The sequence below is a fragment of the Apodemus sylvaticus genome, chromosome 22, assembly GCF_947179515.1.
Source record: "Apodemus sylvaticus chromosome 22, mApoSyl1.1, whole genome shotgun sequence".
In the NCBI taxonomy this organism is placed as follows: Eukaryota; Metazoa; Chordata; class Mammalia; order Rodentia; family Muridae; genus Apodemus; species Apodemus sylvaticus.
Window position 1 is genome coordinate 26,973,512 of NC_067493.1, and position 16,673 is coordinate 26,990,184.

Genomic DNA, 16,673 nt, shown 5'->3' on the forward strand with positions numbered 1-16,673 from the left:
ATCTAAAGCCAGGACACAAGTGAGGTAAAGAATGATAAGTCTTTTAATTTAGGATTGATGACAATATTCTATCATAATGACAAAATGGATGGACTGGGTGTTAGGTCTATTTATACCTTATAAATTACAAAATGGTAGTAGTTATGCTCTATATTGAGAGAAAGGTTTTGTTTTTTATTAGAACAGAAAGGAGGAAGTGTTGTGGGTAGCTAAGCGCTGCTTGTGTTTTTATGTTAATTCTGCTCTCTTGGGAGGGGCTGTCTGGGTATCAGTGACCTTGATCAGAGGCTATAGGTGAGGTGGGTCCTCTACCTCCTGTTGGTGCTTCAGAGATGAAAGGAGAGGGAGCCAAGTGGTTAGAGGGAAAACTGGAGTCATCCCTACCTGTCAGTACACGCATGTCACCAGCATCATGACCCTACCTGAGAATCCAGGTTGGATCTGGAGACCAGCTCCCACCAGGTTCATGGTCCAAAACCAGTTGAGGCATCATAAGCTCTGAGGGCACAACTGACCAGGACAGGCATAGAAAAGCTGATCTCAGAATCCTGGATGAGAGAGGGTGTGGCCTGGTGAAGGGTGTGGTCCAACAAGGCTGTTGGGCAGGCAGGGCAGGCCGGGCAGGACTGGGAGGAGTTTCGGGGCCTCTGAGAAGCCACGCTCAGGCAGCAGCAATAGTGTCCAAGGGGCCTGGGCTGCCCCAGATGCTGAGAAGGAGGACAGCAGAGGGCTGGGACCCACACTGAGGCAGGACCTCCTCCAGAAACTACAGAGTGTGTACTGAGAAATCAAAGCCTCCAGGGAGGTGAGCTGTGTGGGTGTGGGTATGCATGCTTGTGGGGCTGGCTCAGGAATAGAATGGTATCCGAGCTGGGGCCCCCGTGTCACCAACAGGATGGGGTGAAACTTGCTGCCAGGAACCAGCATCGCGCCCCCCACCACCCACCCACTCAGCCTTCTCCTGTGTCCAGACTCCTACTTATCACAAAAGGTCTCAGACACAGGGCAAGGCTTTGCCCATCTCTCAGTGAAGGGCCCCCAGGTCCACACCCAAGTCTGGCATCTGGCTCTGGGGCAAAGTCAAGCACGGACAGGCCCTGACAGATTCTCAAAAGACTAAGAGGAAGGTCTGGAGAAGACAGGTGGGCGCAGGAGTGGGAAGGGAGTCCAGCTGGCAGGAGGGATAAGGAGCAGCGTCCACACATTGCCAGGATGGCGGGCCACCCTGGGGTCTAGGGCCATCAGACACAAGCACGCCATGGCCATCCCCATGAAGGGGAGCCAGGGCTCCCCCTGCACTCCGTCTGACACTAGGGTGGCTGAGCTGCATGGACTCTGAGTCTCAAGTCTTCACTAGCCTGTTAAGAGGACCGATAGCCATCTGAGATTAGCAACCTAAGTCCCCCACCACCACCACTGAGTGCCCAGACCCTCTGGAGAACCATTCATAGAGATTCAGATAGCCTGGAGAAACTGAGGCAAGGCTTGGTCAAGAGCTTTCTGGGCCTTCCTCCCTTTCTCCATCCAAGAGAGAGGTCACCTCTGGCACATGTACTCTGGACTCTCCGGCAGGTAGACTGGGAAGCAGAGGCACAGGGAAGGGGTGGCTGTCTGGTTCCCCATCATGGAAAGCCACAAATCTGGACTCATCACCCAGGCTTTCTGGAACCTAGAAAGACAGAAGAGGCAGAGAGAGAGAGACACCCATGACCTCTTGACCTACCTTTGACCCACAAGGAGCTACCTCTGGGCTTCCATCTCCACTCTGCCGTGCCTCTGGTGTGGGTGCTACTTGAATCAGGGTCAGAGCATTGTTGGGCATGACCCTCCCTGTGGTCACAGTGGACACTAGCAGGGGAGTCAGAGGCTCTGGAGGCTAGCCTGGGCTCAGTGGATGCCAAAGTCGTGCTGCCCGCTCTGCAGGACCTGCCCCTGGACTTGTCGGCTTAGCCAATTGATGCCACCAGCAGGTGGTTTCTTAGGAAGTGGCCCCAAAGTCCCAGGGCAAACAGAGCCTGACCCCCCACTCTGGAGAGTGACTAGAGAGCTAACAGACTTGTCACTGGCCAGCCTGAAGCCAGGTGTGGGACTCTCAGCAAGCCTCAGAAATGGAGGGCATGGGGCAGGGTTGGAAGTGAGGAACAGGCAGCGTGGTGTCTCTTACCTCCTCTTGTCTCTCAACTTTCTAGATTGGCCAGGACCCTGGTGTCCTGTTCACAGGGAACAGTGGTCAGAGGTCCCTCAGCCTCATCTGGGCAAGCAGGTCTATCCTGATATGGGTGTGGCCAGGGTCCAGCCCTCTGTCAGTGTGGCCTGTGATCCTGGCCTCTGGTGAGGCCTAACTCAGTAGAACAGGAACAAGAGGCCATCTAGCTTCTCTCTTGCTGCTCTGCCCTGGGACCCTCCCTTCTTCAGTCCCAGCTCCCTGGTGGTGTCTGAGCTCAGCATGGCCCAGCTCCCCTCTCTACTTCTTCAGCTCCCAGAATGTGGGCCTATGTGGAGAGTGGGAACCCCCTCTCCAGCCGAGGTATTTGGCAAGTCCTTCCCCGGTCCCACAGGCAGGCAGCAAAAATGGTCCCAAGCCCTAGCAAAGACAGAGATGTGTGTACCAAACACACACTGTGTACCCAGAAAAGGCTCATCTCTACTGCCACCTCACCTGCCCCAGATGTGAGCCAGAAAAGGGGATCTACCACCCAGAAGGGCGTCGTCGCCGCCATTAAAGCCCATTTCAGATCCTGGCAGTGGTGGCTCACAAGTTTAATCTTACCACTCGGGGAGACAGAGGCAGGTAGATCTCTGTGTTCAAGGCCAGCCTGGTCTACAAAGTGAAATCTAGAGTAGTTAGAGCGACATAGAGAAACCCTGTCTCAAAAAAACAAAAATCCATCAGAGAGCTGCCTGCCTGACCCCTCTTATCATGAATGATACATAGACTCTCACAGCTTGCACATAACCAAAAAGCCTAGAACCTCACTGGGAAGATGCCGCAGTGACTACGGGTGTCCAGCAGAGGGCAGACACTGCAGGGATGGGGTGGGGGTTGGGGCACTCTTGATGCCCAGGAATGGGTGGGGTTTCTGTGCCTTGCCAAGAAGGTGGGTCAGACTGTATCTCATGTGTTTTTCCTAGCAGCCCAAGGGCAATCATTGCTGGCCTATTTTGCAGGTGGAAACACTGAGGCTCAGACACTCCCAGAATTCTAGAGTGTGATGATCAGAAATGTCCCATTACCCTGCCTGGATGGGGTGGACAAGACAAAAATAAGCCTGCGCCAATGGGAATAGAGGCCAGTTGGACAGTCCAGTTCCTGAATAATCCCTCTTTACACGTGGGAACACTAAGGCCTAGAGGCAAAGGGATCCATGGTCACGGGGAGGCGGGATAAGGCTGAGGGCTGAGATCATTTCTTGAAAAGACTGCATGAAGTCGGGTAGAGATGGCAGGGGACCTCACAACTCTTGCCTCCAAGGCCTGGGATAGGCTTAGACAGACTCTCCAAGGCCTTCGTGGATGACAGAGCTAAGCGTGAACACACCAGGCGTAGGACAGCTATGAGGACCACAGGCGTGTCCCTGGGCCTGGCCTCCACACTAGCAGCCGTGACTGAAGGGGCTTCCCAAGGGTCAAGGACACCTCTGGTTGATGCTACTGGCCCTTGTTCCTAGCAAGTAGGTGTCCCTGCCTACCAGGCCCTCTGTCCAGTACCCTCTTCCTAGAGGCCTCGCCCTTTGATGCCAGGCAGGCTCCTGGTGTCAAGTCATAGTGCTTCCTGCTATTGCCTCAGTCATTCGGTCCACCTGGCCTGGGGCAGAACCTGGGGTTCATCTCTTGGGCTGGGTTCTGGGAACAAAACAGTCAAGGGTCAGAGAGGCCTCAGTTTCCCTTTTTTGCCGCAGCAGCAGGGTGACTCGCAGTCCCTGCAAAGCCCAAAAGCCACTGAGGCCATGAATGAAACTGGCTTTGGCCTTCAGCATTGTTCCCAAGGATGACAGCCTGTCCACACACAATGAATGGTCTCTCTGTGGGGCAGAGTGGGATTCTGGGGGGCGGGCGGGCTCCTTTGGCACAGTAGCAACTCCCTTTGGAGTGGCAACTCCAACCAGGAGGAGACCCTCAGGCCAAGGCCATCACAACTGGGCCACGATGATTAGGGGATCCAGGCACAGTGCCAGGTTCCAGAAACTCCTACTAAGGACAGATAAACACACAAGCGGATCTCTGGAAAAATGTCCAGCAGTGGGATTGGGAAACATTGTGGCTACAAGTGACAGCCAGCCCCATGCAGGGGCAGCTCTATCTGCGAGGCGAGCTGGCCTAGGTGTGGGAGCCATGGCCCGTCCAGGGCCTGCATGCCAGGAACGGAGGTTACCTAAGTAGTCATGGAGGGACCTCCACGGCACATGCAGCCTTGAAAAATCTATTGTGAGAAAACGTGGATGGCGCAGTCTGGGAGCAGGAGATCGACAGATCTCAGTCTCGGACTGCTGTTTGCTTCTGGAGTATCCCAGACACACGGTAAGCTCCTCCACTCCCCCGGTGTCCCACATCCCAAGTGCAAAAGGAAAGCGGCCTGAAGACCTGTCTACTAAGTTACCAGTTGGGTCTCAGATGGCACAAAGGACCAGAAGAGAGTGGCTACATCATGACAGTACCCAGAATGGTATGGTTCACATGGGCCCAGCGCAGCCCTGAGATATGACCAGAGCCCCCACCTATCCTAGGAACCAGGGTAGGTGAGCCTCTCTCGATAGAAGTGTTTGTTACATTGCCAGATCCTTCCAGACCCTTTTTGAAGTTGTAGAGATGGAACCCAGAGCTTGAAAGCAAAGCAAGTACTCTCTACCACTGAGCCACGCCCTAGCCCCTCACTGGGGGAGTCTAGGCAGGGGCTCTACCACTGAGCCACGCCCCAGCCCCTCACTGGGGGAGTCTAGGCAGGGGCTCTACCACTGAGCCACACCCCAGCCCCTCCTTGGGGATTCTAGGCAGGGGCTCTACCACTGAGCCACACCCCAGCCCCTCCTTGGGGATTCTAGGCAGGGGCTCTACCACTGAGCCATGCCTCCAGCCCCTCCCTGGGGGAGTCTAGGCAGGAGCTCTACCACTGAGCCACACACCCCGTGTTAGGACCGTCAGGCAGCTTCAGAAAGACCACACCAGGCCAAACAGTTGCATTTATTGAGAGAGGAAAGGGCAAGATGGCAGCAGAAAGAGAAGGGGGAGGGAGGAAGAGAAAGAGGGCGGGGCCTTTATATATGGATGGTGACATGGTCACAGGTAAAGGTGGGAGGTGAGTCAACTGGATTCTGGGAATATGGTGGCTGTTGCCTTGGCAACAGGTGTGCAGGTGGTGCTGTCGCCTATGTGATGTCACAGGGCTCCCTACCACTGAGTCGCATCCCCATGCCCTCACTGGGAGATTCTAGGCAGATACTCCAATAAGCTAGGACTAAGTTGTCCAAGCTGGTCTTGAACTTGCTCTGTATCCTGGGATGCCCTTGAATTATTAATCTTGTCTCAGATTTCCGAATGGCTGGGAAGACAGACCTGTGCCATGAAGTTTGGCTAAACCAACCTCCCCACCCTCTTTTTTTTTTTTTTTTTTTTTTTTTACTCATTCACTCACACTCATTCATTCAGTGAGACAGGCTTTCACATAACCCATTTTGGTCTAAAACCTGTATGTAGCAGTGATGACCTTAAGCTTCTAATTCTCCTGCCTCTACCTCCCAAATGCCAGGATAACAGGCATGCAGCCCCATGCCTGGTTTATGCACTGCAGGGAATGGAGCCCAGAGTGCACACTGGGCAAGTGCTCTATCTATCCAGCCGCGTCCTCAGGCCTGCCCAGTTTCAAGACAGGGTTTCTCTGTGTAGCCCTAGCTGTCCCGGAACTCACCCTGTAGACTAGGCTGACCTGGAACTCAGAAATCCGCCTGCCTCTGCCTCCCAAGTGCTGGGATTAAAGGCGTGCGCCACCAAGCAGTGGGGACACGCACGGTAAGCACCGCTTTGTCTAGACCAGGGGTGCTCAGCTGTGAGTCTCGACCCCCTTCCAAGTCAGATGACCTGTTCCCAGGGGTCACCTAAGACCATCGCAAAATGCAGATGTTTGCACTACGATTCATACCAATAGCCAGATTACAGTTATGAAGTCGCGACAGAAATAATTTTGTGGCCGGAGGAGGGGAGGGAGGGCATTCGCTACAACCCGAGGAACTGTATTAAAGAGTCTATGCATGAAGAGGGTTCAGAAGCACTGTGTTCTAGACCTTTCTCAGCACCCAGAAAGAAGCACTGTGGCGGATGAATGCTCAGGGCCTTCTCCCCAGAGCTTGCCTACTTTACCTTTGCCCTTCCTGTCCCTGCCTGCTCAAGGGCCGGACTCCCCAGTGCCAGCGGGTAAAAGGCACCTGCCAGCCACTTAGTTCCTGGAAGCCAGCTGCCGAGCAAACAGCCCCAGCGAGATAGAGTGTCACCAGGGGCGGGGACAAGCCTCTGCTTCTCCTCCCTCGGCCCCTCCCTCAGCCTGAAGCCCAGGTGGGCCACTGGCCAGGTGAGGCCCTGTGTGCCTTTCCTAGCCTAGCGCAACCTTCCTGAGACCAGCCTTGCCCCACCGCAAGCTTGGCCTCCACTGGGGGCCACATGGCCTAGTGAATGACCAGCCAGGCTGCCCCAGAGGAGGCTAGGTCTCCAAGGCCCGGGCCAAAGAGCTTCCTGCTCACAGAGGTAGGCTCCCGCCCCCATGACGGACGACTGAAGGTAGGAAGGAGGTCCGATGTCGCTGCCTCCCAGCAGGCGCATACTCTACCGCTTGCTGGCAGGAGCCAGTGAGACTCTAAGGAATTCTTGCTTGGTCAGGGTCAGAGGCAGGCGGAGGTTGGGTGGGGGCAGATGGCACCGGAGGGGGAGGAGGGGGAAGGGTGGATCACCCCCACCCCACCCCCGCAGGAAGGTGTACCTACTGGTCTTCCCCTCCCAGACGCCCCCCACTGCCCAGCCCGTGGTAGAAACAAGCTTTGGGTCTTTTTGTTTGTTTAAGTTTGTTTTAGGTTTAAGTTTCTTCGGAGATTTTTTTTTTCTCTTTTCTGAAACAAAGTAATGAGGTAGACCAGGCTGGTCCTTATACTCACAGATCGTGCATACTCACAGATGCACGATCCACCTGCATTACAGGGGCGTGCCACGAACACCTGGTTAGACGCAGTCTTAGATTCCCTTAGAGCCGGGGTCCGAAGGAACCTGAGGGAACTTGTCAACCCAGGATCTGAGCCCCAGGCCAGAAAGCAGCTGGGCCCCTGCTCTTCAAGTGTGAGCCCACAACTGCCGGGAGTCAGGAGAGCCAGTGGGAAAATCAGACCCTGACTCTCACAAAGGGGACAGGTGGCTATGGTGGGCCCCTAGGGAAGCTTCTGTGGATACCGGTGCTAGGGGTGGTGGCCAGGCTGGCAGAAAGTGCATTGGGCAGAACTGGTCCTGCGGTGACACCCACGTGGCCTTGCCCACCTCCGGCCCCACCTCCTGCCCCTCACACTCCCACCGGAGGAGCCTTCGCTGGGTTCTCACTCCTCTGCGGGCTTCTGCAGATGAGGAATGCATCAGAGTTTCTGAAGACAGCCGGAGCCCCCCTCGTGTCAGCGACCTGGCTTCCACCCAGCCCCCCTCCGGCAATGCCCACAGTGGCAGCCGGGCCACAGATGGAGCGCGTGGACAACGGCTCGCAGGGGGCCCCCCAGCTCTTCCTCACCAGCGCATTGGCCCGAGGCATTTCAGGCGTATTTGTATGGACTGCTCTGCTGCTAACCGGCCACCAGGTAAGCACCCCCTGCACGCCCATATCCCTGCTGAGCCTGGACGTCTCTATGGGACTTGGCACAGCTCAAATGGGCCCCATGGACAGAAGCTGTGATCATGAGACCTCCAGGGACAGCTCCCAGTACCAGACACTGAGACATGGTAGGATCCCAGGCACAACGGCCCTTCTCCAGGGCTAGCATGCCTAAGGAGGGAGATCTCTGCCAGGCAGAGGGCAGATTGCTGGGTGGGCGTCCCCAGTCATGTCTGAGGCCCCTCACTCTACTCCCTGAGGTCAGTGCTTAGTCCCAGTTCAGAGACACCAAGGCTCAGATGACCGGGGGCCTTCTTCCCTACAAAATGGAGGAAGAGAGGGCCTCTTCCCTCCAGGCAGGGCTTGGAGCCTGCTCTATAGAGAACCTCAAAACAGAGAGGGAGTTTGGGGAGGAGGGAGCGGGGACTGAGCCGGATAGGAATTGGGACAGTGGAGAACAGGAGGTGTGTTGGGGGCATGAGGTGAGAGATGGGGAGCTAGGAGAGTAGGGGGGTCAAGGAGCTGGGGTGGGGGTTGGGCGGCAGGGAGTGGAGAAATAGGGAACGGAAGACAGGCAGCTGGAATATGGCAGGGGAGCTGGGGAGTTGGAACCAGAGCTGAGGACTTGGAGGTTGGTTAGAGAGGCCCCAGCCTCTCTAGGACACCCACTTGGCACCCACAGGGAGGGCCTGAATCAGTAGGTGAGCTGGCAGCAGGGAGCAGGAGCAAACACCTGTGCATGTGACAGACACCTGCTGGCTGGTCCCGGTGCCTCGGTAACCAGGATATAAGGGAGAAAGAGAGCAGGCCGGGCGGGCAGCTCTTAGCCACAGAGGTGGCACGAGGCAAGAGGCACGCTGTTAGGCTCAGCAGGAAGACCTCTCCGGAAGGGGGAGCAGCTAGACACAGAGGGGATCGACACCCCCATTTACCAGTGGAGAAACGGAGGCAGAAGAGGGCAGCAGCTTGCCAAGGTCACCAGCCGCACGATACCAGCCTGGGAAAGGTCTCCTGTTGGCTGGTGACATTGTGTCCTCCCTCCCCAGTGGAGGAAGGAAGGGATGGGGGAGAGAGGAAGGGACAGATAAGGAGCTGGCCTCTGACGCCAGCAGCCTTCGCAGCACCCCACGCGGCCCCTGTACCGCCATGCCACGCAGGGCACCTCTCCAAAGGGCCTTTCCCACAGTGGCCTGGCATGGGGAGGAAGCGTCCAGATGCCAGCTGGCTTCCTTTGAAAGACTCTAGAGGCACAGGCTGATCGAAGAGGGTCCCAACGGAGAGCTGCCCTCAGGTCTGTCGTGTGTTCAAGACCAGCCTGAACAAACTAGTGAGGCCACACACACACACACACACACACACACACACACCTCAAAATAAAACAAAGGTAATACAAGGGATTGGTAGTAGAGGTCTGGGTTCTCTGTTCCTAGAACTGAGGTGATTCTTCTAGAAAAATACAGAAAATCCAGATAGCTTCAAGGGGAGCGGTATAATTACCTTCCTGGATTTTTGTTTTGTTGTTTTGTTTTGTGACAGCATCTTGTAGCCCACGATGGCCTCAAACTCCCTATGTAGCAGAGGATAACCTTGAACTCCTGATCTTCCTGCTTCCGCTTCCAAAGTTCTGAGATGGCAGGTGTTGCGCTCCTTACCCTGTTTCTATGAGGCTGGGGATGAAGCCCAGGGCGTCCTGGGTGTTCATAGCCACGCCACCACATCCCAGGCTTTCCCTTCCATTTTTGTCAGGCACGCATGACACTTGACCCCTGTTTGGTTTCCTACCCTGATCTCAGGTCCCTTATCCTGTCAGAGGACTTCCCATAGAGCTGTGCAGTTGTGTGTCATTTTTTCCGACTATCTAATATTCCTTTGCAACCAGACTCTATGGTGTATCCAGTCTGGCCCTCCCGCAGTGAGCATGGCCACAGTATTTAGTTCCTGTATTTTGCTGTGATGAGCCTCTTTGCACACAGTTTCTTTCCTCTTTTTTTTTTCTGGATCCCATGTATTTCGGGGGATAGATTCCTAGAAGGGGGTCAAAGAACATAAGGCCTTCCATGGTCCCCGTGTTGAGAGCCTAGCGATGCTACAGGAGACCTTTCAGGCCTGCTTTACCCCAGTTCCGACACTTACAGGATCCAGGAAACTCTTGGTTGAATGGATGGGTGAATGAATGAATGAATGAATGAATAGCTCAACTTTCGGAATGTTCTTCAAGATAACTCTACAGAGTAGCAAAATACGCTGTAGGCTTGAAAATGTCGAAGGAATGAATTTTAGGTCTGAGGCGATGAGCAGACTTGTCCTCTTCAGTGCCGGGAGAGGCTGAGACAGAAGAATGCATTCGAGGCCAGCCTGGGCTCCACCAGCAGTGTCCCATCGTCCCTTTATTTATTTATTCACTCTGTAGACCAGGCTGGCCTCGAACTCAGAAATCCGCCTGCCTCTGCCTCCCAGAGTGCTGGGATTACAGGCATGTGCCACCACTGCCCAGTTTGTCCCATTGTTCCTAATGCTACCAGTGTTAACACAGTGCCTCATGTTGCAGTCAACTCTAACTACAAAATTATTCTGTTGCTACTTCATAACTGTCCTTTTGGTCCTGCGATGAATCATAATGTAAATATCTAATATACAGGATATCAGGTAAACCATCTTTAGAGGGGGTCGCGACCCACAGGTTGAGAACCCTGGGCTACACAGTGAACTACACCTCCTCTCATTTCAAAACCAACAACAGTAATCTTTCCCCCCTCCCCCTTTTTTAAATTTTTTCCCCTTTTAAATATTTTGCACGGTATTGCAGAAGCAAGTAAGAACGAAGGATGGCTGGTTTCAGCCTTTTATATGTCTATCAAAACAGGAGATAGATTAGTAGGGAAAATGCCTGCCGTGTAAGCCTGGGAACCCGGGCTCAATATAGCGCCCACCAAAAAACTCCAGGCACAGTGGGATACATCTGTATTCTCAAGGAGGGGTGGCCAAGAAGATCCCTGAAAGTCATCGGCCCGCTGTAAGTTTAGCCTGATTGATATAGCTCCGGGCTCAGGAAGAGATCTTGTCTCTCATAAAACTCCCGGTTTATATGAAGGGTGGTGTTCGAAGAATGACCCTGGAGGTGACAAGAGGAAAGGAGGACTAGAAGTGCGGCCTGTGGTGGAGCGTGTGCCTACAGATCCCTTAAGGAGGGGCTGCTCTTGCAGAGGACCCAGCACCTGCATTGGGTAGCTCACAGCTGCAGGGTACTCTGACGCCCTCTTCTGGCCTCCATAGGCACTACATGCATATGTGGCACTGTACTCACAGATGCCAAAATGCGTAACATTTTTATTTGTTAATCACATATATATATATTTGTCTTTGTGGTGCTGGCGATTGAACATGCCAGGCAAGCACTCTTCCAGAAAGCCATACCCTGGCCTATGAATCCAATTTTAAAGGGCTAAAGATATGGTTCAATGGGAAACCACTTGCTTAGCCTGTGTCAAACTTTGGGTTAAATTAAATAATAAAGGCTGGCTATGGTGGCTCACACCTTTAAGCCCAGCACGCAGGAAGCAGAGGCAGGCACGTTTCAATTAGTTCAAGACCAGCTAGGTCTCCATAGTGAGATCCAAGTCCGCCAGGGTTACATATACATAGTGAGACAGGTTACACCTGTCTCTATTTTCCCCCTTTGGTTTTCAAGAAAAGGTTTCTCTATGCATCCCTGGCTGTCCTGGAACTCACTCTGTAGACCAGGCTGGCCTCGAACTCAGAAATCTGCCTGCCTCTGCCTCTCAAGTGCTGGGATTAAAGGTGTGTGCCACCACCACCCGGCTGCACCTGTCTTAAAAGAAAAAAAAAACGTTTACTATATAGTTGTATATATTAAGCATTATTTAATTTGGAGGGCTCATGTTCTAGGGATTGAATCCGGAGCCTCTCTCTTGTTAGGCAAGGTCTCTACCTTAGCTGTGCCTCTGCCCTTCAATAGGTAGGTGCCCCCAATCCTCGTGTGTGTGTGTGTGTGTGTGTGTGTGTGTGTGTGATTGCACTTAGTTTTTTGCTCACGAGTGCTGGGGATTTGAATTTAGGTCCTTAGGTTTGCAAAGCAAGATTTTGCCAACTGAACCATCTCTCCAGTCCTACTTTCTAGTTTAAGACAGGGATGCTAAGTTGGTCTTAGCGCCCATGAAGCCCCCGGTCATAAGCGAGTCTCATTTTTCACCTAATATATGCGCTATGTTCCCTCTGATTATTTCCGCTCTGTACTGGTCCTGTGCTTGGTAGAAGAACATTAGGTAGTGTGGGAGAAAGAGAGCAGCCTGGCGCTCCCCCTGGCCCTGGTCCTCCCCCACTTGCCTGGCACCCGTGCGGTGGACAGCCGGGCCAGGAACAGGAGCAGAGGTGCCACTGGGAACCCTTCTGCCACAGATCTACTCCCACCTACGTTCCTACACCGCCCCGCGAGAGCAGCGGTTCGTCATTCGCCTCCTGTTCATTGTGCCCATCTACGCCTTCGACTCGTGGCTCAGCCTCCTCCTCCTTGGGGGCCATCCTTACTACGTCTACTTCGACTCTGTGCGAGACTGCTACGAAGGTGAGACCCCCTCCCCCACCCCCCACCCCGCCCAGGCTGAGACCTGGAGAGCTGAGCGCCCCTGCCACCCTCAAGGTGCTCCACTTCCTTCTCTCATCCGTAACCGGCTTCAGGGGTTGTATGGTCTGCAGCCTCCATGAGTAGGATTCCTACTCTGAGTCTGCGCACCTGCTTCCCCGGGTTTGCCGACTGTATCTGATGTACAGGGAGCTCCATGACCGACCCTCATTGTCACCCCGTTTCTCCCCTTGTAGCATTTGTCATCTACAGTTTCCTGACCTTGTGCTTCCAATATCTGGGGGGCGAGAGCGCCATCATGGCTGAGATCCGAGGCAAACCCATCAGGTAAACCCATCCGGACTCGGCCAGGCCACACTGGAGAACTTCCGGTTTCCGTACAAGTAGCCTTACCGACTTCTTCCTCACACCCAGGTCCAGCTGTTTCTATGGGACCTGCTGCCTCCGTGGTATGTCCTACTCCATCACGTTCTTACGCTTCTGCAAACAGGTGAGGGGGTCTGCCCCACCCCACCCCAATGCCCTTGCTTCACCCCTGCCTGGCCCAGCCTCACTCCCTTCCCCTCCCCCTCCCAGGCCACACTCCAGTTCTGCATTGTCAAACCTGTTATGGCGTTGATCACCATCATCCTCCAGGCTTTTGACAAATACCACGATGGGGATTTCAAGTAAGGGGGTTGTGAGCAGGTGCCTCACTGGGGGGGGGCATGGGAGGCAGGGCTCCCCCTTCTTCAAGCGGCCCCCCACCCCCACCCCTGGCAGTAGCTTGCTTGGTAAAATATTTATGTAGCATACATGAGACTCTGGGTTCCATCCCCAGCTTCATATAAACCGGGTGTGGTGGTGCACACCTGTTGTCCCAGCATTTGGGTGGTAGATGTAGGCATGCTAAAAGCTTGGGGGAGATTAGCTTTGTCTGTATAACATGTTTGAGGCCAGCCTGGGCTACATGAGGAAGGAGACACACTCGCACACACACACACACACACACATGACATCGCTAAGTTTGTGGGAATGCCCAGGATAGACAACAGCTCTTGGAGAGGGGCCTGAACCATGCCCTACTCCTGACGGAAGGAACTCCGGGCCCCCAACCACTGTGCCCACTGATACTGCCCAAGGCCCTGGGGAGAGGACTCGGGGGAGCTGTCCTAGGGTTGTGCTGCCCAGACAGAAAAGGGACAGGCAAAGAGGATGTCCATGAGGAGCAGGGACCTCTCTAACCTGCAGTTCTCTGGCCCAGCATCCACAGCGGCTACCTGTACGTGACCCTCGTGTACAATGCCTCCGTTAGCCTGGCTCTCTACGCTCTGTTCCTTTTCTACTTTGCCACCAGAGACCTCCTGAGACCCTTCGAGCCAGTACTCAAGTTCCTCACCATTAAAGCCATCATCTTCCTCTCCTTTTGGCAGGGTATGTGAACTGGGTGGGTGAGGGTGTGGGGCCAGGACTGGCATCCCTGGGACCTGGGTTCAAATCTTACCTCCATCCTAGCCCTGCGTGCCTCAGTTTCCCTGACCTTACCTTCCAAAAGTCAATGACTCTGCTGCTCCGCTTGGAGCTGGTGGAGTCTGGAGTAGAGAAGGACACTGTGAAGTCTGTTAACAGATGGGAGGCTGTGCCTCAGCCTCCTGAGCCTTGGTCCCTGCCGAGCTCCCAGCAGGCCATGAGAACTCAATCCCCAATGTGGGAGGAAATGGAAGGTGGCCAAGAGCAGGAGTCCCCTGGCCCGAGTTAGATATGTCAGAGAGAGCACCCAGGAACCCTTTTCAATCCTAACGTCCACCAATGAACTCAGGACCAAAGATGCTCTGGAATCAGGCTACCCTTTTCCCCTGCATACTCTGGACTGCAGTAGGAACTGCAGGGCTCAGCTCCTATCCACGGATGAGGCCTGAGGGGTTGTCACTGTCCCTAGGAATGCTGCTGGCCATCTTGGAGAGGTGTGGGGTTATCCCTGAGGTCCAGGCCGTGGACGGCACCAGGGTTGGGGCTGGTACCCTAGCCGCTGGCTACCAGAATTTCCTCATCTGTATTGAGATGCTCTTTGCCTCCCTCGCGCTGCGCTACGCCTTCCCCAGTCAGGTGTATTCAGAGAAGAAGAACTCGCCAGGTGAGCTGGGCCCACCGGCAGGGGCACCTCGGCTCAGCCGTGATGTCTACTGCTGATGAGGGGACATCCCCGAGGGTATCTGAGCCAGGCAGGGAGAAGGGATTATGAGCGCTGAGAGATGTGGGCAGAGCCAGCTACTGTCTTAGGAATCCTAGTGCTTGGGGAAGGTCTCAAGGTGTCAGGAGGAGCTGGGTTGGCTACTGGACTGTGTGCGCCATATAGGGCACATGGCTGGTTTCCACTTGCTCAAGGTGAGGGGCTTCCTCTGGGCAGGAATCTATTCAAGGATAGGCCCAGAGACCAATGCTGAGATACAGGAGCTGAGCCGGGTCTCAGGTGTCTGAGATCACCCGCTAGCCAATGGCAATGTCTTGACACACAGGAGTCCCCAGACCCAGAGAGCCCAAGATGGCGTGTGAGAGACAGGGCTAAAGGGGTGGGGTAGGTGAAGTGGGGGTACTGTGGACCAGAGGACCTATGACTCAGCGCCCCCCACACACTGTACCCTCCAGCCCCGCCAGCACCTATGCAAAGCATATCCAGTGGCTTAAAGGAGACCATCAGCCCACAGGACATCGTCCAGGATGCCATTCACAACTTCTCGCCAGCCTACCAGCAGTATACACAGCAGTCCACACACGAAGCTCCCGGGCCTGGCCAGGGTGGGCACCCATCACCCAGCACCCACGCCGGCCCAGCCAGTGGCTCTGGAGGTGGTAAGAAGAGTCGCAACATAGAGAAACGCATGCTGATTCCCTCAGAGGACCTGTAGGGGTGCGGGGTATGTGGCGCTTAGCTGGGGACCCAGCATGCCTGGGTTTCTGGGGTGGGGAAACAGGGTCACCACCTACCAGCATCTCTTGACAGAGGCCCAGCCTATCCTGAGAGCCTCACTGTGAGATTTCACAGGGCCTCTCTATTCCATGGACTGCCCAGAGTGAAGTCACCGGGGCGAGTTGGACCAACCCTAGGACCCAGTGGGATGTCTTAGTTACAGCCCGCAGGTGGAGCTGTGGGTTGGCCATTCCTTCCATGGACACAAGAGACAGGTGGTTAGCTCTTCTGCTGAGCAGGAGGGACAGAGAGGGACGGCCAAGCAGAATGGGCCCAGTCACCGAGGGCTGGGGAGCCACATACCCTGGGCCTGCCTGTGGCTATCTTGGATGCATGAAGAAGACCCCTTGCCCTTGCATTCTAATATAGAAAGTCGGCGAGGCTCTCGCAGGGGCTGCTTAGCCTATTTAGCACAACAGAGTTGCCAGTGCGCCAGTCTGCCAGCTGCTTATTTATAGATAAACACCTTGCATTTTCTAGACTTTGTTGGGATTTCTGTTCTTGTGGTGTTTGTCTTCTGAGCGATGTGTCTCCATGGTGGCTCACTGGGGCCTATGGAGTGAGTCTGGGAGTCAGAACAGCTAAGGCAGGCATCACGATGTGGCTCAGAGCAGTATATGGCAAAGAAGGTGGACTTTGCCATGAGACGACCAGCTCTGTACCACAATGGGAGCTAGAGCAGGTATCTCCCTCAGAACTTCAGAAGGTCAGCCCCACCCATGGCATAGCCTGGCATGCCCCGGTACAAGGACTCAAGCTTGAGATCCTGCCTTCTCTCTCGTCTCTTCCTGTACACCAGATCCGTGCTCAGGGAGTCTAGATAGGCTCAGTATCCCAGCTAGACTGGCCTTGGAAAGGCGGGGGACAAAGGCAGGCCAGGCAGGCAACTAGACAGAAATGTCATCCACCCGGGAACGGTATCGCTTGCCTAGTTGTCAGTTCCCACAGCCCACAATATCAGACAAAGCAGGTGTTATTTTCCTGTCTTTTTTATTCTTGGGTCCCAGAGACAGGAGGAGGCAAGGCCATTAGCTTCTCTCTGACCCTTCTGGGCTGATAAGATAGGCTCTATTCCTTCCTGCACCTGCCTGTAAAAAGCCACCCACACCTACTTATCTGCCTTCTGGGACTGGCAGGCACAGAGGGTGGCCCCACAGCCCACACAGTCAGCAGGGCTGGGAGGGGCGCTGTACTCCCAGAGACTTACACTCTAGAGTCCGACCGACCGACCGGTTCTATGCCTGCCAGGCCTTCAAATATGAGGCTTAGGGCTTGGCCAGCAGGGGGCTGCCTTC

At 54.7% G+C, this 16,673-nt stretch overlaps 1 protein-coding gene across 2 annotated transcripts; it reads left to right on the forward strand.

Moving 5' to 3' along the window:
- Positions 1-692: 692 nt before the first annotated feature.
- On the forward strand, positions 693-15,859 carry Tmem184a (transmembrane protein 184A). 2 transcript variants are annotated; one of them, XM_052167457.1, is made up of 9 exons: positions 693-805; positions 7,590-7,817; positions 12,248-12,413; positions 12,668-12,758; positions 12,846-12,921; positions 13,008-13,099; positions 13,675-13,844; positions 14,350-14,544; positions 15,057-15,859. In XM_052167457.1, the coding sequence occupies exons 2-9, from the start codon at positions 7,590-7,592 to the stop codon at positions 15,314-15,316; spliced, it is 1,278 nt and encodes a 425-aa protein (XP_052023417.1). In that variant the 5' UTR covers positions 693-805; the 3' UTR covers positions 15,317-15,859. The 2 variants fall into 2 exon arrangements, with proteins under 2 accessions (XP_052023417.1, XP_052023416.1); XM_052167456.1 differs by lacking the exon at positions 693-805 and adding an exon at positions 6,590-6,732.
- Positions 15,860-16,673: the final 814 nt, after the last annotated feature.